Here is a 21,318-nt window from a genome sequence, read left to right on the forward strand (position 1 = left end):
GCGCGGGGCATGCTGGGGCGGGGCGCGCGCAAAGCCCCATGGGATCGGTGAGGGCGCCGGGCGGGGCGGCCGCCATTTTGAAGGCGGCGGCGGCGGTGGTGGGCGGGCATGAGGAGGTTGTGTGGGCCTGAGTAACTCACGCTGGGCCTTCTCGTTCCTCTCTGGGGCTGTTGTATCTCGGCTCAGCCGCAAACCCATGAGTTTGCTGCTGATGCTGCGGCCCTGTCCTGGGCTCGGCCCTAGCCTACCCAAAAAACGTGAAGTGAAGCTCACAGTGTGGAGCTGATGGGGAAAACTACTGCTAAGTCAGTGAGGAAGCAGGGGTTGGGGGCTGGCCTGCTGTCGGGCTGCAGCGTGTCCCTCGGGTTGGTGCCAGAAGGGTTGGCCTTGGGTTTATCGATGCTGCCCTTCTTCCAGTCCCTGCTGTAGATTCACCAAGTTCAAAAGACTCACTGACAGAATTCCTGCTTTTAAATTTTATTTTTATGCTTTTTCTTATATCTCAGTGCTTTTAATTCTGCAAAGGGGCCTTCAATCAGTACCACACCGATACAACAGCTATAGCACTGTGGTTTTACAGCACTGACAACATTTAAAAAACCTCTGAGAAAGACATCTTGGCTCTTGAGGTAGGTGCTGTGGCACAGTCGCCTCGGGACTGTCTTTTTACCCATTGCAAATATTGCTACTGAGTTGCGTGTTCATGTTTCTATACCTCTCACACCTTGAGGCCTTACAATAGCAGTGAGAGTCTCCCACCGCTCTGATGACTTCCAGCACCCTGGTGGGTTAAGTTTAGAAGAAAAACAAAAATCTTTTGTTGTTTCGGTCTCCGAGAAACTTAAGCAAACAGAACACCAATAAAAACCAAAAGCTGAACTTGCCTTTGTAAATGCTAATTGCGTTTTCCCTTTGTCGTCTCCAAAAGTTTGCTTGAGAATAATATTGCCCTCTTGTGGTCAAACAGCGGTAAGCCTGGGAACTTGGCAGGGGTCTGTTGGCATGTGATCCAAACACATAATTATTTCATCAATGTATGGCATTCAGTCAGTTAAATAAAAGTCTGTTTTGAGATGTCTTGCTTTTACTGCTTGTTTACTACCTTGCAGGTTTTGGCAGCTAGCCCGATTCACCCTTTCCTATTGCGATGTCGGAATGATTCACCAAGTTTTGTTCTGAGATGGATGCAAAGTTTTAACACCAGCACCTCAGGAACCTCCGCAGAAGGCGCTTTCATTGCTTCAGAGGGTCTCAGGTTCAGCTACTCCATTACAGGTCAGTAAGAAACCTACCATCGATTTTCACATAATAAAAGACTTTAGAGAAGTTTGGAACAGCATGTCTCTTGCACGCTGTAAATTGCATCAAAGCCTGGATTATCTCATCTGGGCCCAGAAGATGACTCACCGATACCATCATAAGACAATTTACTTCAAAACACCTACAATACTTAGCCAAGTTTCAGAGTTGTATAACACCGTGGGTCGTTGATTTGATATTTTGTCACTCCCTTTTTATTCTTTCTTCTGCCTTTCTTCCCAATCGTTGGAACTTAGTTTGTCAGTTTATACCAAGCTGGATTTTATCTGGCAGGATAATTGGATCTCCTAGCAAAGTGTCACATCAGGTAGGAATTATAAATGATGCCCCTGCAAAACTAGTTAATAGAAAAAAAGGTTTAATTGATGCTTGAGTAATATTGAGCAAATGCAGTCATTCTACCTATGCATTTCTATATTAGACACCACTGTAACTTGCACAATACAAACAGGCCTGTGTTTGCATTAACTTGGATGGGTGGATGTGAATTTCCAAGAAATGTTTCTGGAAAGAATACTACTCAGGTGAATAAATTTTCCCTGGACTCTGCTGGGAGTGATGATTCTTTGTGGGTGACAGCTATGACTGAAGGCTTGTGTAGAGGACCTGAATGCTACAGCTTGGCATCGCTTTATGGACTCTTAAAGCTAAATGTGATGCCTTAGAATCCCTGCTTTTACAACACGTGACCTCAGAAGTGTTGGTGGGAAGGCCTCTGGAGTCATCTCCTAGCATGGAGCCCATAGCTTCTTTGGCTGGCCTGATCCAGTGCTGTGCTATCCTTCCTATAAAGAACTTTTTGTTCATGTCCGATGGCAGCATCTCAAGTTGCAAATTGTGGCCATTTTATACTTCCTGTCACTACCAAGGTCTGGTATCTGTTGTGTTCATAACCACCCTTCAGTTAGTTGTAACTACTATCAGGTTGCTTCTAAGTTGGTTGTACCAGTTGGTTCTCAGCCTGCCCTGGTGTGTATGGATTGTATCCCAGCAGCAGAACCTCGTGCTTTTTGCTGAGCATTGTGAGGTTTCTGCTGATCCCAACCTCAAGTTTATTGCAGTGCCTCTGGAAGGTGACTCCGCCATTCAGTGCGTTAGCACTTCCCTCACGTTAGTCTTAGTGGAATATAGAATTAATTAAAATTACTAAATAATCAGTGCCTCCAGATGAAGCTGCGGAATGAAATAAACCCCAGCTGAAACCCTTCCTTGTTCGTTACCAGCTGTCATCTGGACACAGAGCCTGATGCCTGTGCTCTGAGCCCAGTGGTCGAGCTGTTTTTCAGCCAACGTAACAGTACATTTACCCAGCCAGAACTTCTTCAGCTTGCTAATGAGAGCGGTGTCACTGAAGTCAAGGTAGCTCACGTCTGCTGCTTTCTGCTTTCCCCATAGCCTATCAACTCAGCCTAGAGGGCAGGCATAATTGTCATCCTGTGACTGATTAATATTCCTGGCTTTTTCTCTTCATGTTATTTTCAACGACGGAGCTCATATTTTTTTTGCTATTAATTCCAAAGAGCATGCCCTTGTATTTTGCAGTACTGAATTTCGAGTCCCTTCTATTATTCGAGTCCTCGAGGCTGGCAACTTTTCATCTTCTCTAGAATACTATGATCCTTCCCCATATTCTAAATGACTCTCAACTTTGATTGTGAGTTGACTCAGAATGGGGAGTTTGAGAAATTACAGCATGAAAGGAAGTAGACTTGGCATGGACTTGGCTTCAGGGTAGTACTGTTCTGCATCTAGCTACAGAAAGATTCTTAGTGAAAAATTTTTCTGCCCTACAATCCCCAGTGCAAGGGAAAATCATTTCCAAAAGGTATATAGGGAGTGAAGGGAGTGTGACCTAGAAAAACTAGTAAGATGCATATGTCAAACACAGTTAATTTTTTTTACTAATGATACTGATCTATATATATAAAATGCTGAACAGAACACTTATCTTCTCTATGTTCAGCCTTAGGTTACATTCCTCATCAAAGGCAGAGAGACCCTGCTGACATTTTCTTGGTGAGTAAATCAGTCATGAGAGCAACATATTTTCTTTTCTAAGAAACATTTGGAAAGCTATCTATTAGAAATTAGGACTCCTGGGTTTCCCAGAGCTCAGCGTATTCTTGAAACAAAGGTGCTCAGACTCATTCCCGCTTTTTCCCCTGCCTGCCTAGCAAACCTTGTGTGCAGCTTTCTGGTCTCCTCATACTTCCTCTGTCCACCACTGTCCTCTTTCCCAGGGACTGCTGCAGGTGCACTGTGGTGAGCAGGGGCAGAAGGACCCTTCACCTTGTTCCTGCACATCTGCTTGTGTACCGGGCTCTTTGTGGCAGAGCAGTGACCAGCTGGGCCATCCTAGCTGCAAATATTTTCTCTGTTACAAAGTGTGGCTGAGGTGGTGCGGTAATTGTATGCAAATCCATGTGCAGATTAAAAAATTAATCAAATTCTGAAATTTTCATTTAAAGAGATTAGTCTTGAAAAATCCCCCATCTAATCCTCCCCAAGTAGTCACTTGGAACAAAACTCTACCGCTTTGTTTTCTTCCCGGGCTCAGTGCATCTCCTTGAAAATTTTCTTGTGATGCTTTTGGGACCATCTGGAACATCAAGTTTGAGTCTGAGCAGGGCTCAGCAGGTAAATTAAATTTGATCTATCAAATGATAGAAGAGATGTGTCAGTAAGTGGGAACATGGGAGTTGAACGCAGTAAAATCCCCGCTGTGCTGTACTTGATAGGTAAACTCCCACATGAAAAATGGAAGTGGTAAGCCTCAGTGAGTCTAACGGTAATTTACCTACCAAGAGGCCAGAAGAACGCCGTGCAGCAAGTAAAAGGAATAGCTAGAGATGCTTAAAATTCGCTGTATCTGGTAGTTTACTGCTGTAACTAAGATGTAATCTGTCTTTTACAGTTTGAACTCGAAATTATTCTCCAAAGGATTGGGGTTTGATCCAGTGCCACCTCAGGTTTTTTCCGGTCCCCTCGAGGATTCTGGAGTCCTGTACGCCATGGGCCAGCCACCAGTCATTGCCACACTGTGAGCAAACCACAGAAGTCCTGACGATATTAGAAATAAACTACCTTAGAACCCAAAGATCTCAATTAAATTTGATGTCCCAGAGCATCCTCAGGCCTTGCAGCACCTGAAACACCGGGGCTGTGTGGTTGAATCAACCTGCAGCAAGCCCCGTTGCCCCAGCTTTAAGAAAACCACAAGTCTGTGATGCAGCCCCCCAAACAAACTCTAAGCATAGCACCCAGAATAACTCTGCTCTGCTCACTGATGGGAGACTAGTCCCTAGAAGGGAATATTTTTCCACCTTTCAAATACCTGCCTTGGAGTGAGGCACTGGCTCATTTTTCTCACTGCATAGCCACAGACTGCTCGTTTGTGCACTCTTTCCCTCCCCAGTGTGACTCCAAGCTTCTGGCTCAGACTGTTCCCCCCTGTGTCTATGCTTTTGGTCTCTTGCCACCATCCAATTTACCTGGCAGCTTGCCATGTGTCTGCCCTGGTGCTGGATTGTTTCTGTCTCCTTCTGACATTGGCTCCTTGCCTGCAGAATTGCTTTAATTAAAAAGTTAATGAAAGGTAGTGCAAACGAGTGTTTCGCCTGTGTTTTATCACAGCCCAGCTCCTCTCCCTCCCTTTTTCCCAGGAAGGTGAAAATGAAGTGCTGGGGTTTTGCTGCTTTTTGTAGTAAGGGTTAGCAGTGGAAGTTTCTACAGACTTAGGAGGAGCCCTGTGAAGAAAGAAATTATAATGGTAATGCATGCAAACAAGTATGTAGATGGTGAATGTTATTCACCAATGAAAGCTGAGGAAGTTTTCATTTAAAGGGGATTAATTTAAGCCCCTTACAGTCCTCCAGCTCTCTTTGTAACAGGCGATTCTCAGCATCGTTCTCCTCCTAAGATTAGTGTGAACTTCTGGAAAACTTTCTAAAAGAATATTCCCCAACTCCCAACTGTCCCAAGCAGGGACAAAGGGAAGGTGAAAAATCTCTGCCTCGCACCTGTAGTGTGTGACATTATATCTTTAGAGAAGAGGGCTTGTTCATCCCTGTGTGATTTCCCTGATAAACTGGGAGATAAAGATCAGTACGTGAAGCAATGGGAGTCACTTCATAAGCCCCTTTTCCCACCCTGCATTCCTCCCAGACAGCAAGGAGGAGAGGACGGTATTTTCCCAAGTGCAAGATGCAGCAGCTTGCTTCAAGTCGCATCATTTCTATACCCTCCATCCATGGAGGTAGTCTGAGAGCTGCTGTTTGGATCAGTTTTCCTTCCTGTGCTGCCCCTCCCTGGGTGCAGGGTGTTCAATTTTCTTGATCTTGTTTGTAAAGCCCTCATAAAATGAGTACTTTTGTGTGTGTGTGTTTTAATATCCACAGTGAATTTCTTAGCACTGATTTATAGCTGTTCCTTCTTGACATTTAGTACCCGGTGCCTGAGATGTATAAATAAATTACATTAAAATGGATTTGTGACATCATTAGCAGCACGCCCATTCCAAGGGGAGCCTCCAGTGAGCCTGTGTGTCTAATCAGAGCTGACAGGGAGCAGAGTTACGCATGGAGACCTCCAAAGCTGATGGGTCTGTGCCAAATGCAGCTCTCCATTGTGTTGGAGTACAGTTGGGTAGCCTCTGCATGCAGGGAGGGTTTGCTCTGCATGTCCACCTGTGCACTGAGGTCAGTGTAAGGGCTCCTGTGCAGATATTATGCCTTAGGGTCTTCTGAAGCAAAGGAAAGAAGGACATGTACTGACTTCAACAGACTTTGGTGGTTAAATTACAGTCTGAGTTCAGAGTGCAGAAAACAGATTACATGCCTGCTATTGTAGAGAAACGCTTTCAAGACCAGAGCAAGCATTAGCAGTATGTACACAAGTGCTAGATGAATTAAGCTGGCATTTATTTTTTCAGCTCCACCAGGGGAGGATTGCTTTTCAATGACTCGTGCCTGCTGTGTCATGTCTGGAGCTGGAGCTGAGTGGAGCCGCTGGGAGGTTGCGTGTGACAGGCTGTGCAGTTGCAAGTCTGATTTTGCTCAAGTCCCCTGGACTTCATGGTCAGCCATGCACAGAAACATCAAGGCTGAGCCTATGAAAAGCCTTAGGGCTTCACTTTCTTAAACTTGCTGTCTTAGTTTCAGCTGGGACAGTGTTGTTTACTTCAGAGTGCCTGGGATGATGCTACATTTTGGTTCTAGGTGAAAAACAATGTTGGTAACGTACTGATGTCTATAGTTACTGCTAAGCAGCGTTGTGCAGAGCCGAGGCCATTCTATTTTCTCAGTGAAGAGCTGGGAGGGGACAGAAATAGGACAGCTGACTTAAACTGGCCAAAGGGATATTCCCTACCATATGACATCACGTGGAAGGAGTTTTGAAGGGGGTGGGAGTTCACCTGGCTCTTCCTCTCACTGTGGGGGCTAGCTGGGCATCAGTTGGTGAGTGGTGAGCAATTGGTTGTTGTGTACATTCATATGTATTCGTATATTCAATCTCAGTTCCTAAGAGGTGTATGTCTCACTTCACTGCTGTTGGCACAGTTACTCAGGTCCTCAGCGTAGGAAGGCTGAGGCTCAGTGGCTTAAACTGCTTACAGCCCCAGCTGCCGTGAGATTTAGGGACTTGTTAACAAAGTGGTCAGGAACTCTTTCTCATCTCAAGACTGAAAAGACAGTCCTAAAGGGAGCAGTATCTAAAGGGAGTTTAAATAGGTAGCTTATCTGCCCTGGGTTTTGCATTTAAAATTTGTTTCTCATAAGCATTGAGTCTTTTTTTTTTTATCCAGCAAACCTGTGATCCACCACTGGCTTTTGTCTGCGAGTCCTTTTTTCCAATGATTTCTAGCATGTACCCAAGTTTCACTGCCTGAGAAGGTGCTTGTATGGAGGTTTTCACAGAGCCTTTCGGTCTGTCTCCTGTCTTTGCAGGAAAATAAGGTGGATTTAGACCCAGAGGAACCATTGGAAAGCTTGTTGGCTTAATGATTAACACCTTGCAATGCTGTGGGAGTGTTAGGACAAAGAGACCTCTGGACTTGTGTGTTCTCTCCGAAGAGCAGGCAGACGCTGCCCATGCACTGAAACACATCCATTCAGTAGAGGGAATTAACTGGCAGGTAATTGGAATGTTTCTACAATTAAGAATATTGCCAGGACTGCCTCAGCCTCCTGGCACCCTACTTTAATTGCCTGCACCATAATTGCCATGAGCTGGAGAGATGCAGATCACAGGGGTCCTTGGTTCTGAGAAACCAGCAATGAACTCAGTGCCAGCTAATGGAGGGAAGGCGTGCTGGGAGGGCATCAACAACGCGTGCTGGCGGGGGCTGCCTCTCCTTTGTCTGGATGAGTGTCTGCCCCTGAGCAGCTGAGATTCCGTGGTCCACACTCATATCTGTTGCGTGTAATTCTAATAGTAGACAATAGCTCAGGTGTGCTTTCACAGACCCAACTGGGAACTTCGTTTGGATCTGAAGTCCTATTTGGGCTCTCAGTATTATTTTAATGGATAATGAAAGAACTGAAAAAGAAAGGAGAACGAAGCCGTGTGTTAATTTGCTTTTCGACGAGGAAACCTCATTCCTGATCTTTCTGCGGCCACCAGCAGCAAGGGATCAGGCAGCTAACAAGCCTGTTGTTTTTCCAAAGTCTGTGCCTGATGCTGCAGGGGAGCACGGGGCACTGCACGGCCAGAGAATGAGCTCAGCATTTGGCTGGCGCGTGGAAGAGAGTTCATGTAGCAAAAAGCTGTTCCACCCGGCCGCCCCGCTCTCTCCAGGACAGAGAGCAGCTTGCATGGTTTGGAAGGGTGTCAAACGCTGAGCAAATTGAAACGATGGCTTGCCAGTGGCAAATGTACAGTGATGGAAAAGCTGGTTGGCAGGGCTCACCTTCCCTGCAGGAGGTGATGGGATTGCAGGGGAACCAAAAGCTGACAGGTAGTTTGAATGTGACACTGCCCTTCCCTCCCTACCGCCTGGGGAGCGGTGGGAAAACGCAGCTGCTATGGCACCTTACTGCAGAGAAAACAGGAGCTAGCGCTCCGTGGCTCCTAATTTGGCTTCCTTGTTCTCCACGTGACAGCTCTGTCTCTTTTGCTAATGAAAACGGTCGCTTTCACTTGCAGGTTGGGGGATCTTGGTTGCCTGAGGACTCGCCGGTGTTGGCAACGTGCGTGCAAGCCCACCCCACCAAGCAGAGCGGCACAGCCCAGCCGCCCCAGGCAGCATGTCCCTCCGTGAGCACGCGCTGTCCCTCTTCCGCAGCGCGGTGGGCACCGTCCGCCCAGCTCCAATGCTGAAGAGGGCACTGAAGCTTCAGGGAGAGGGGTGCCCTCAGCTGCTGGTGAACAGCCGTGCCTTCCCGTTGAAGAGGGACCTGTACTTGGTGGGTTTTGGCAAAGCTGTGTTGGGGATGGCGGCGGCAGCAGAAGAGATCCTGGGAGACCACCTCGTTCGGGGGATCATCAACGTGCCGCTAGGCATCCAGGAGAGCCTGCAGCGAGCGGGAATGCAGTAAGGGAGCCCCCACCTGCACTGTTTGGGTGGGAGTAAACTGCCAGATTTGTCCTCTGTGGGGTGTTGCTGTCAGCACCCTCAGACTTTTCCAGCTGCCCTCACTTTGGTACCCACCATGTCCACTTTCCGTTCCCCTCTGGTGCACCAGGCATGTTTCTCTGCTGGGTGACAGCCTGGCTGCCTGTGCAGGTGCTCACGTCAGTGGTGTGATTGCCTTCCCTTCCCCTGCAGGGAGATGCTGCTGAAGCCACACAGTAGAATCCAGGTCATTGAAGGTGCCAAGAACAACCTCCCTGACCCAGAGGCTCTTAGGGGAGCAAATGCCATTCGGGAGCTGGCTGAGGGCCTGACGGCAGATGACCTGCTCCTCGTGCTCATCTCAGGTGAGGATCCCAGGGAATAGGCTCTGTTGAGGGTCCCTGCTGCTGCTGCAGCCCCTCCAGCTACTTGGCCACATACAGCTGTCCAGCAGCGGACTGCCGTGCTGTTCCAGCCCTTTCAGTGATTTCTCCTCTCCCTTCTCTCACAAGCTTTTTTCCAGGAGTGCAGCAGGGGAGGGCACAGGGCTGCCCCAGGTACTGGGGAGTGGCTGAGCTGTGCAGGCTGGGATGGTGGCACACAGCCTGTCAGCTGCTCTCACCCTTTGGCAAGGGTGGCACTTTTTTCCTGTTCCCTTCTTACATCTGAGGATGCAGACCTGGAAGAAGCAGTGCTTGGTTAACTCCCAAGCTCTGAACTTGTGCAGTGGTCTGAGCACATAGGCTGAAATTTCGGACTGACCCTCCTTAGAGCTTTGCTGTTTCCCCTCATTTTTACTGTCGCCAGAGGAAATGAGGCCCCAGCCTCTGACACAGGGAGCTGCACACCTTGACCTTGAGGGGTCAGCCCTGACCGCATCCAGGCAAACACCCCCAGGCCCTGAGTGTTGGGTCAGGACATCCCCAGGCCCAGGGCTGCGTAGGGAAGTGGATATTGTGCATCAGGGGGATGCAGCGACATGGCCACAGCTCAAGCTCAGCTGGGTGATTCAGGGCAAAAGCAAGCAGGGGCTTGGAGCAGCTCTGCTGAAACCACTTGGCCTCTGCTTGGTAATTATCATTGTTTCCATTGTGGTTGCTGGAGCGTGATGTGGTGCAGAGAGCACAGAGCTGTTAGGCACACACCCAAGTAGCTGACATCTAGCTGTTCTCGCTAGGGATTCCCCTGGGTGTCCTCCAGTCCTTTAGCTTCTGGCATCTCCAAGAGACTCCTCGGCCCATCAGGACCTACCTGTGGCTGTGGCTCCTGGTGCACGTGCGCTCCCACACAGCAGCTGGTCCCCATCGGCTCCTGCCTCTCAGCTAGAATCCTGGCTATTGACTGAAACCTGGGCATTTGCATTTGTTTTTCTTGCTCATCATGTTTTATTGATGCTGATTTGTCCCAAACCTCTGAGCAGATTTTGCCTTTTGACGGTAGCTTTCAGCTGTACTTTTGTGCATGTTCACTCTCTGCTCACATTTTTCTCCTTCCTATTCTGCATTTTCCACCGTTTCGCTTTTCCATTCTAATCCTTTTCCTGACCTTCTTTCGTACATGTCCAATGCCCACCTGTGTCAGTTGCCCTGATAGGATTCCAATTCCCACTGATAAAACTATCACCCTGGGTGTGCTTTGTCCCTTGTTATTCTGTCCCCTTTTTTTTTTCCCTCCCAGGCCTAGATGTGTGCAGTTAGGGGGGTAGTTTCCTATCTTAAAGCAGCCATAGCTGTTTTTCTATGCAGTGTGTTGAATAAATGGAACCAGCAAAGCCTGCAGCATCTCCATCTACTTCATGCTTTGTGCTCTGTGGTCCTGCTCACCCATCCAGGGAGCCCTTGAAAATGAGTGTGGGAACGCACTAGTAGCCTGATGGTGTGGGGATAGGAATTTCTGGCCCTTCTCTGCATTCCCCACTGCACTGCAGATGTGTGGTACCCTGCTCCAGTGAGGTTTACAGTGCCTGTGTGAAGTGTAGCTGACTGCAGACAGTGCAGGACTGCCGTTATTTAAGCCTGCTGATGGAGGAGATTTCATTTGCCACTTCCCTGACCAGCTCTGCCTTTCCTCCACAGACTGCTGAGGGAAGGGGAAAGGCTGCTCCTGTTCAGCTCTTGGACAGCCCAAATTTATTCCTGTCCCACTGTAAAGTGCACTCAGTCCCTACCATCTCTTCTGCATCCTAGGAGGTGGATCAGCCCTGCTGCCTGCCCCCATCCCTCCCATTCTCCTGGAGGAGAAGGAGAAACTCACAAAGATGCTGGCTTCCCGAGGAGCTGCCATACAGGAGCTGAACACTGTCCGGAAAATTCTGTCTTTGCTGAAGGGTGGAGGGCTGGCCCGCCTCGCATATCCTGCTCAGGTAACCAGAGGAAACCTCTGCTTGCACAGAGTCACCATCTGCCTCCTAAACAGTGTTTTAAACAACTGACCAAAGTGCCAGGGCTTCTTCTCCTCACTGAGTGAACAACATTTGTGCATTATTTCGGGTTTGTGACTTCACTGAGGACCCAGACTCTCAGGGAGAGGGCTGGAGGAGGGCAATTCAGCCCTGCCCATGCAATTGCACCACTCGGCAGACCCCAGCCCTCACCCAGCAGGAGTTTCCATCGCGCTGGTTTGTTGCTCTGTTCACTCCCGCTGTGCTTTCAGAACCTTAGCTCACGCAGGGGCTGTTCTCTCACTGGCGTGCCTCCCTCAGTAACCCACTGGCACTGCTCTTTGCAGGTGGTGAGCCTCATCCTTTCCGATGTGATTGGCGACCCTCTGGACATCATAGCGAGCGGGCCCACTGCTGCCAGCTCGCACAGCGTCCAAGACTGCCTTCAGATACTGGCCAAATACAACCTGCTGCACAGCCTGCCCAGCTCCGTGGACGCAGTCCTCTCCAGCTCTCCCACCAAGCCCACTGCTGCAGAAGACTTCTCCCACGTTTGCAACATCATCATTGGGTCAAACGCGCTGGCTTTGGCTGAGGCCAAGCGCCAAGCAGAGGGCCTGGGCTATGCGGCCCTGGTTCTGAGCGCAGCGATCTGCGGGGACGTTGGCCGCGTTGCTGCGCTGTACTGCCGGCTGATCTGCCTGCTCTGCCTGCACTTGGCCGGCCTTGGGGAAGGGCCTCGGGGCGCTGAGGTGAGGGGGACTCTCCTGCAGCTGGCCACGGAGTTAGACATCCCAGGCTTGAACATGGCTGAGTTTCTGCAGGCCCTGCGAGGATTGGAGCCCCAAAAACCGGTCTGCATCCTGGCCGGAGGAGAAACTACGGTTCGGCTTCAAGGAACCGGGAAGGGAGGGAGAAACCAAGAGCTGGCTCTGCGAGTGGGGCTGGGGCTGCACGGCGCACGGGGGGTTGAGGCCAGCGGTCCCCTGGGCGAGTGTGATGTCATCTTCCTGAGCGGGGGAACGGACGGGCAGGACGGGCCAACGGAGGCAGCAGGGGCTTTCTGCAGCCCGGAGCTGGTGGCTGAGGCTCTGCAGGAAGGCCTCGATGCAGAGACCTTTCTCAGCAACAACGACTCCTACGCCTTCTTCAGCCACTTCCAGCGCGGGCGTCACCTCCTGGTGACTGGCTTGACGGGCACCAACGTCATGGACATCCAGGTTATTTTAATTCGAGCCACGGACAGACCATGAGAGCTCCCTCCGCAGATATTCAGATGTATTTAATTAGGACCGGGGGTAAATAAGGCTATAAACATTGCAGATGAAACTACTTAAATTAGGGCTAGCTGTCAAGGGTGCTAATATCTTTGACAGCAAGAGTCTACTAATTAGACAAAAGCAAATCCACGGTAAAAGCATCGGGAACAGTCAAGCACTTGTAATTGGGATCAGAGGAAGGTAAGCAGTCACGCTGTGGACGTGGATGTTACATTTAGCACTTCTGCAGAGAGCCAGCGCTGCTGCGACAGCTTCAGCTGGGAGTGAGAGGCACGGAGAAAGCGAGGCCGTGGCACGGCTGCTGGGGAGAGCTCCCCCTGATCCCGGGAGAGCCCCTGTGGAGGCAGCTGTGCGTTAGGAGCTTTCGTGGTGGTGTTTTCCGACTGGCCGGAAAACAGTCGCGCATCCAGCCTGAGCCACTGACCTTTCTTCTGTGCCGAGGCAGAAGTCGCTGTCACTCTGATTAACTCTGCTAATTCTGCAGAACAAAAGGCAAGGAAGTCTCCGTGCTCAGCTCTCCTGACCCATGCCGCTGAGCTGATCAAAGGGCAAAGCTGCCGGAGCCTTGCTTTGACAGGGAGCTGCTCCCCCCCCTCGAGAACGCCGTGGTGATGCCGGTTTCGCCGCTGACTGCTGTGCAGTAAGTGGGAGAGCAGAGATGGGCTGGGTTTCCCAGGATGGGGGGCTGAAATTTGCCTACCTATTCCAAAGGCTTCAGCTCAGCAGCCGGTATGACCCAACACATTCAACTCCTGTGAAAAATGCGCCTATTTGTCACAGAGCCTAAGTGGGAGCTGAGCTCCTTTGAAAATCCAGCCCTAATTTAATAGGACACACTCGACTCAGACTCTTCCCAGACAGACTCGCCCGCTCCGTGCGGCTGATCTCATCTCGTGGTGTCACGGGGCAGTCGTCGCGTGCTCCGCTCAGAGGTGGATGGGCGGGTGGATTTGTGAGGAGGCTGTGACACCTCCTCCTGCTTTGCTCCGTAAGCTGCTATCTGACGGGCAGGGGTGTTGGCAGGACTGCCAAGGGGGGCAGCCCCTTCCCCTCGCGATCAGTGCCAGCCTGAGCTCGGTGGCAAGGAGCGAGCCTGGGGATTTGAAAACGCAGCTCTCGCCCCAGGGGGGAACCGTATCGCCACGTCTCCTTTGTGCTTCGGGACTGGAGGTCTTCTGCAGCATGCCTGAGCTGGCTTAGGCTGGCAGACAGCTTGGAGATCTGCTTGAGGAGAGCTGCCAAGCGTCACACAGCTCGTCGGGGGCTGAGGGCACGGGAGAAGCCGCTTTGTGTCGGGTGTTTTCCCTGAAGGTCACCGGTGGGCTTCCGAGCGTTTGGTTTCGCTGTGTGCCCGACGTGCCAGCCCTGCAGGCGGACAAGCCAAAATGCCCGGTCTGGGGCCAGCTGAACTGGCTGAGCCTGGCCCCGGGGTGCTGCAATTGCTTCTGATCGAGTGAAATCCAGAGTGACTCCAGCTCCAGCCGTTCCCTGGCTTCTCCTGGGAAATCATAGAATCACAGCACGGTTGGGATGGAAGGGACCTCCCAGCGCCACCCCTGCCATGGGCCGGCTGCCCCCCAGCTCAGGCTGCCCAGGGCCCCTCCATGGCCTGGGGCACCTGCATGGATGGGCACCCACAGCTCTGGGCAGCAGTGCCAGCGCCTCGCAGCCCTCTGAAAATCAAAAAATAAAAATAAAATGATCCGGAGCAGTTTTCCTTTTTCCCAGCAAATTTACAGTTGTCTTCAGAGGAACTGATTTGTTCCAAAATAACTTTCCTTCCGTCATCTTTCTCAACAGGAGGCTTTGCAAACAGATCTGGGGGAACTGGCGGAGACGAAGCGGCGTTGCGTTTGGCTCGTCTGTCCTTTTCCAGATGAGTGACGTAGCCTTGTCTTTCTTCCTGCTCCTCTCCCTCGGTGTGTGCTGTGTCCGGTGGGCGAGGTGAGCGGCTCGGCTCGGTGCTCCCCTTCCCCTGGGCACTGCAAACCCGGGCAGGGCTCCCTGCTGCTCCCACACACGCCCTGAGCAGCGTCCTTGCATTCCGAGCAGCGGCGTTTCACTCATGATTAAAAGCACTTTGCTGAGGCGAGGCTGATGAAAGGTTGGTTGAGAGGATGGAACCGTGTGAAGTGCATTTCACATCTACGTTCACTTGGCCTCCCTGTCCGGTTTTATTTTTGTCCCCTTTTCTAACGAGGAACACCAGCAGCGCTGCTGGGGACCTGGGGCTGTACCTGCCTGGGACACCCGTGCTGCTCCAGCTCACCTGGGGCAAGGAGGAAACCCAGGGAGGGACTGAGAGCACGGAGCGAGTGCAGCTCCTGGCCATCCCTACACACCCTGCACCCTCTGGGAGTGGTGTCCTCATCCCCACGGAGGGGACATGGGGACAGCGGTGGGAGAGCTCGCTGAGGGCTCTGCTGAGCGGGGCGGCTCGCGGCCGAGCGCCGCTGATGGCCGGGATGGTAACGGTGCGACGAACGGCGCGAGCTTCTGGCAGTGAGTTCAAAATCTTGGCTGCTGCCCTTGGCTCCGCTCTTGCCTCTGAGGAGACATTAATATCACAGCTCCCCAGCATTCCCATTATCACTTCATTAAGGATCCAATAATGATAAATGCGGATGGTTTTATTTTGCGCCGAGCCTGATTAATGGCTAATATTTCACGAGGTGTTAATGGGGCCCTTCCTTTATGAAGTGATCGGAAGGGGCCTGCCTTTAATCTCTTCCACGAGCTGAGTAATTTCCACTATTTTCCTTAACGCGACAGATTTAATGCAAACCTTTACAGAGCAGTGGCGGCCTCTTGAGAAACTTTGAGGAGCGCGGTTTGGGGTGGCCCGCGCTGCTCCTCTTCCTCCTCCTCCTCCTGCATGCTGGGCCACGCAGGGAAGCTGCAGTGGGACGGAGCGGGGCACCCCCGAGCTCAGCTCCTGGAGAACACGGGCTGCTCCCCGCTGCCAGACCCCAGCGCCTTGCACGGCTTCAATCCCTATATGAAGCGAGGTGTATAATCACATAGGAATAAAAAGCCATACAGGACGGTGAGGTGCTCCGTGCCGGCCAGGATGGACACAGGGAGCCCCCGTAGCTCTTGTGGGGCTCCGTGGGGAGGCAGAGAAGCCCTGTGTGAAACAAGAGAGGTGTATTTCAGCGCGGGGTCCTGCAGCAGCCCCGCAGGGTGTGACTGCTTGCTCCGTGTTAACGGGGCCCCACCCCTGCACCGAGCTGGATCGAGCATCACCGTCTTATCCTGGAGCATCCCCACGCTGTGCCTGCTTGTACCGCCGCTCGCGCTGGTTCAGCCCCAAACACCCCCTGCTGCAGACACCCGGTGGGGAGGAGAAGGGATTCATCCCGCAGCCATCCCCCTGCACTGGAGCATCCCCGCGCGTCCCCTCGCTGTCTCGCCGGGGAGAAGTGGAGTGAGCGGATCCAGGGAGCTGTCAGCGCCCGGCGCGCTGCTGTCAGAGCGCAAATCCCCTGGCAGCCCATTAGGAGCAGCTCCAGGCTGCCCGCGGGAGCTCTTGACAGGAGGCCAGACACCGGCGCGAACAAACACGGCTCCTCCGCTACCAAGGTGGACGTGGGCGGAATGACGCCGGGGATCGCTTCCCCCGGGTCGCTGCCCCGGGGCACTGCGGTGCGGGAAACCCACCCGAGGCGAAGGGTTTGCGCCCGCTCTGATCCGCACTGGGGCATCACCTCGGGCAGCTGCAGAGGCGCGGTGCCACCCCGGGGCCCATCGGCCCTTAGGGAACAGCAGCGCAGCCGCGTGCCGCCAATCCAAGCCGCCGCGCGGCAGCACCGGGAAGCTCGGATCCTCACATCCACCCCCGGGAACCCTCCTCCATCTCTGGGTCCCGGGGAGCGGCTCCGTGGGTGGGGATCGCGATCGCTTCTCCAACGCGTCCGCCCCGGCGGCGAGGAGAGGCCGGCGGGACGAGGGGCTGCGGGGAAAGCTGCGCCCCTGGATGGCTGCGCCCAGCTTGGGTGGGAACACCGACGGTGCCGCGTTTGGGAGTAATTACTCCCCACGAGCGTGTGAATCATTAGGTATAATTGCCCTAATAAATACGAGCGCGATAACTTCAGTGTCTAGCTTCATCCGCACGAGCGGCGCAAGCTGCTGGCGGGGTGAGCTCGACCAGATAAAGCAGAACCGAGCTTCAAAACCACGGCATCGCCCCACATTGACCCATAGGGTCTGTCCCACTGGCACTCAATGGCAGCGGGTTCGCTGCAGGGGGCCGAGCCGGGGCTGCCCCCAGGGATGGGGCCTGGGCACAACTTCTGCAGGAAGAAGTTTCCTCGCTGCAAGGCAGAGCAAAAAGCCTCAGCCTGGGGGGGCACCGAGGTTACCCGAGCGCTCCTCCCCTGGGGGATGCGGGAGTGAAAAAAGAAAGCCACCCCGTGCCGAGATGACATATGGAAACGAAGCAGAAATCGTCTTCTCCGCTTAAAATGTCATCACAGACTTTGCTCAAAAAAAAAAAGCAGCCTCCCAGAGTGACATTTTAAGGGGAAATGTTGACTTAAAACCAGAAAGAAACCCCTCAAACCACGCAAGGAATCGTTTTAAGCCGCGCTGAGCCTCCTTGCATGGAAATCAATATTTTTGCAGCAAAAAAAAAACACCCAAAAAAAAACCTCAGAAACTACTATGTCAAGTAAACACGGCTCCTGGGTGGATTGAATTTCCTACGGGACAAAACCAGCTTCCCTCTGCCCGGCCCTGAGGAGGCAACGCTGTCCTGGGTTCAACCTGCATGGTCACGCTGTGCTGTGCCATGCTGTGCCATGCTGTGCCATGCTGTGCCATGCTGTGCCATACTGTGCCATGCTGTGCTATGCTGTGCCATGCCATGCTGAGCCATGCTGTCCTATGCCATGCCATACTGTGCCATGCTATGCCATACTGTCCCATGCTGTCCCATGCCATGCCATACTGTGCCATGCTGTCCCATGCTGTGCCATGCCATGCCATATGATGCCATGCTGTCCCATGCCATGCCATACTGTGCCATACTGTCCCATGCTGTGCCATGCCACGCCATATGATGCCATGCTGTCCCATGCCATGCCATACTGTGCCATGCTGCACCGTGCCACCCCCCGCAGCCCTCCCTCTGGGGCAGGTTGGCCAGCAGCAATCCGTGCTCCGGCTCTCCCCGCTCCGTGGTTATCGCTGCCTGCCTTGTGTTTTTTTAATAACCTGCAATATGAGAAGGCCGCCCCGGGGAGCGCGGGGATTATTGTCAAATATCACTTCCCATTCGCCGGCCTTCGAGGGGCTGCATCCACGTGGCACTGCTGGCAGCGGGAGAGGGACGCAAATGGGTGGGCTGGGGCCGGCCAGCACCGCAGGCACCACGGACCCGCCCGAGGAGAGCCGGGTGGGAAGGGCTGCGGAATCTTCATTAGCTGTTCAAAATTAATGAATTGGCAGCGAAACAAACAAACCAGAGACGGCGGCTGGTGCGGCTCCGGCCACCACCGGCACTGAGCCACCAGCACGAGTGGTCTCAGTGTCACGGGGTGGGGACGTGGGGACGGGGGGGACACGTGGCACCCCACAAGGAAGTGGGGCCTGATGGGATGGGTCTGCACAGACATACAGGGTCAGCAATGGGGGGAAGCACAGCGCGGGCACCCCGGTGGCCCTATAACACGTGCCAAGTGTCACAGGTGCCTGGCTCACCGGGACCTGCCTCAAAGCCCCACTCCCTGCCCTCCCTGCTGCTTTCCCCTCCTGGAGAGGCAGCAATGGCCGCGCGATGCGCACGGCCACCAGAAGTTGATTAAGCCCTAATTAATTGCATTAAGGTCAGCCAAAGTACTCTGCGAAGGAAGAAAGCCAATCATTAAAGTCCGCGTGGGGGACGCTGCTGCCACCGGCTCCGCGGGCAGCGGGACGGCGCCGAGCTTGGCATGGCATGGCCGGTGCCACTCACTATCACAGGGGGACACGGGGAGGGGGACATCACCATGTAACGTGCATGAAGCTCTCAGCACCAAAAAGCCAAGCACCACGAGCAGGGGTGGGCAGACGAGTGATGCCAGCTCCCAGGAAGGGACGCAGGTGACAGCCACCCTCTGCGTCCCACCTTGCTGAGGGGCTGCAGCCCAGTAAAGGGAGCTGGGATGGTGCGGTGACATGGGGACAGCCCTCTCGTGTTGGGGCTGGAGGCATTGGGTACCTCCATGCCCGCTCCATCCCTTCCTGCAGCGATCTCCCTGATGGCATTTCCACGGTCCCAGCTGAAAAAATGAAGGCCAAGGTAACGCGCTGCCTGGCCCTCATTGTGTCAGGGATAGCGGCAGCGTGAGCCCCCCAGGGCTCTGCAGATTGCAGCTTCTGGAGACGGGTGGACACAGCCGAGAGGCGCTGGAGCTGAGCGGAGCCACCCCAATGCCACCTGCACCCACCGCCCGTGGTCCCCTCCCGGTGCCCTCCCTCGGTGACGGCAGTGCTGGGGCTGACCCTGGCTGAGGCTGAACCGTGGATGTTACGGGGAGGTTTGGTGTTAGCACGTGCGCTTGGCCGGCTCTGAGCACGGCCCTTCTGATCCAGGGGGAAGAGAGACCGACCCACACGCCCCAACGCTGTGACCGTGGCAGCCGGAGCCGCCACCGCCATCCCCACAGCGACGTGTTTGCAAACCACCCCCCGCCCCCAGCACCGCTGGCGACACACGGGAGTCACTGCGTGCGAGGCCGCAGCTGAGCCTCGAGTCACTCCGAGGGTCAAAGCAGGGGGGACAAACCGCAGCCCCACTTCCCCGTCTCCCCTCCTTCCCACCGCCCACCGGCGGCTGCCACGTCCCCACGTGTCCCCCCGGCACCGTGCGAGGCCGAGCTCCCACCTGCCCCCAGCTCCTGGCTCTCCAGGCGCAGCCCACGGCACCTGCACGGCGGCACTGCCCTGCCCCTGCGCCCTCGGCCCCGCTGCCACCCGGGGCCGAGCGGTGCCAGCACCGAGCGGGGACAGCGGGGCCAGAGGTGGCAGCGGGGCTGTGCGGGGTGGCCGGGTGCTGGGCGCTGCAGCACGGCAGGGATTGCTGCGGCTGCTGCACCATGCGAGCCCCGTGGGGCGGGCGGCCCTACCACCACGCTGCGGCCCCCAGGCCCCACGGAGCAGGGTTTGGCATGCTCTGCTCTATGTTTACGGGGGGGTCGGGCCCATCAGGGGAGCTCCATAAAGCATGTCTTGGGATGAGGCAGCGGCGCTTTGCAGAGGCGCCAACGCACGTGTGCCCCCCAGGTCCCCACGTCACCTCTGTATGGAGAGGGAACCTCCTTACGGGAGGCACCACACAATGGAACCATGGAACCGCAGTGACCCCGAGCTCCTCCGGCACGGCTCAGTGTCCTCGCTCACGTCTCCCGCTGCGGTGGCCACGTCGTGCCCGGTGTCACCCCGTCCCCAGGGACCCCCCCCATCCCGCTGCCATTCACAGCGTCCCATTGAAATCCCAGTGCCGGGCCGGAGGTAGCGGCGCAGCCACCGCTGCTGATAAACACGGCGACGGATTCCGGCAGGAGACACCTGAGATGGTGACACGAAACCGAGCACCTCCCCGAGGGCCACAAAGCAGCCTCTGTGCGGGGACGCGGGCGGCACCAGCCCGGATCCGTGCCTTCACCTGGCGCTGATCCTGCTCAGAGCTTTGGGAAACGGGATCCCCTCCTGGGGACGCGCTGCCCTATCAGAGCCGCACGGAAACGGGAAAAAAAGCAAAGCCGGACCCCCCCTACCCCGGCCACGCAGACAAAGGCAGAGCTGGGCGCATGGAAGGCGCAGCTCACCCCGACCCCGCCGGAGCCCGGCGATGGGGCTGGCCCCGCACGCAGCCCCGCAGCTCTCGGGGTCACCTGGGTGCGTGCGCGATGCCCGCAGGGACCCTGCCGTCCCGGGGAGGTGACACGCGTTTATCGGGGTGAGCGAACGTCCTCAGCGCTGGGGGAGCAGGGCTGCTCTTGGCCCCTGCTTTGGTGGGCAGCATCGCTCTCCAGAGGCTCTGCCAGGGCCAACTTTACAAGGGAAGCTTTTTTTTTTATTCTTTTTTTTTTTTTTTTTTTTTTTTCCCAGCTGAAACAAAGCCGAGGGCTCGAGCAATGAGAGCACGGGTGGGAAAACAGGCCGGGAGGGGGGAGAGGGGGGGGAAGGAGGTGGGAAAAAAATACCAACAACCCACAGATCCTGCAACAAGAGGGATGGGGAAAAAAGAAACCGGAGGCTGCAGAGGTAGACGCGGGGCTGGGAGGGAAGGGGCGGTGAGGAGGCAGCTCCGCTGTGTCACGTATGTCACAGCCCGGGAGCTGCTGCGGCGGCACTGGGAGGCTCGGGGGGTGTCCTGGGCCCCGCAGAGAAGGGATGCAGGGCAGGGAGGAGGAGAGCGGGGCAGGGGCTGTGCGGGCGGCATCCCAAAGGCGCAACCCTCCTGGGTGGGTTCCCCCCCCCCAGCACCACGTCACCGTCACGCGAGGGTCCCTACAGCATCCCGCCCGGACCCTGCCCGGAGCCCGGAGCCCACCGGGCCACCTGGGATGTCCCCATCAGCGCTACCCGAGATGTCCCCAGGAGCTCTCGCCTTGCCCAGCTCCCCTCCCCGCAGCTCTCCCCACGCTGTGCACCACCAAGTCCGGGGGGGAACAGCGGCAGCAGCGCCCCGCAGAGCTCCGGCTGCGGGGAGCGGGGAGAGGATGCTCCCGGGGGGAACCGGACCCCGGCGATCTCCGGCTCCGCGCACCGCCGAGCCGAGCCGAGCCGCGCCGAACCGA

General features: G+C 54.7%; 1 protein-coding gene across 6 annotated transcripts; it reads left to right on the plus strand.

Moving 5' to 3' along the window:
- Positions 57–16,366, plus strand: GLYCTK (glycerate kinase). 6 transcript variants are annotated; one of them, XM_021409090.1, is made up of 9 exons: positions 57–116; positions 507–629; positions 1,110–1,275; positions 3,284–3,336; positions 7,266–7,453; positions 8,464–8,851; positions 9,086–9,237; positions 11,059–11,234; positions 11,600–16,366. In XM_021409090.1, the coding sequence occupies exons 6-9, from the start codon at positions 8,565–8,567 to the stop codon at positions 12,503–12,505; spliced, it is 1,521 nt and encodes a 506-aa protein (XP_021264765.1). In that variant the 5' UTR covers positions 57–116; positions 507–629; positions 1,110–1,275; positions 3,284–3,336; positions 7,266–7,453; positions 8,464–8,564; the 3' UTR covers positions 12,506–16,366. The 6 variants fall into 6 exon arrangements, with proteins under 6 accessions (XP_021264765.1, XP_021264768.1, XP_021264763.1 ...); XM_021409088.1 differs by adding an exon at positions 6,251–6,395 and having other exon boundaries at positions 85–629; XM_021409089.1 differs by having other exon boundaries at positions 85–365.

Source organism: Numida meleagris, chromosome 11 (genome assembly GCF_002078875.1).
Source record: "Numida meleagris isolate 19003 breed g44 Domestic line chromosome 11, NumMel1.0, whole genome shotgun sequence".
In the NCBI taxonomy this organism is placed as follows: Eukaryota; Metazoa; Chordata; class Aves; order Galliformes; family Numididae; genus Numida; species Numida meleagris.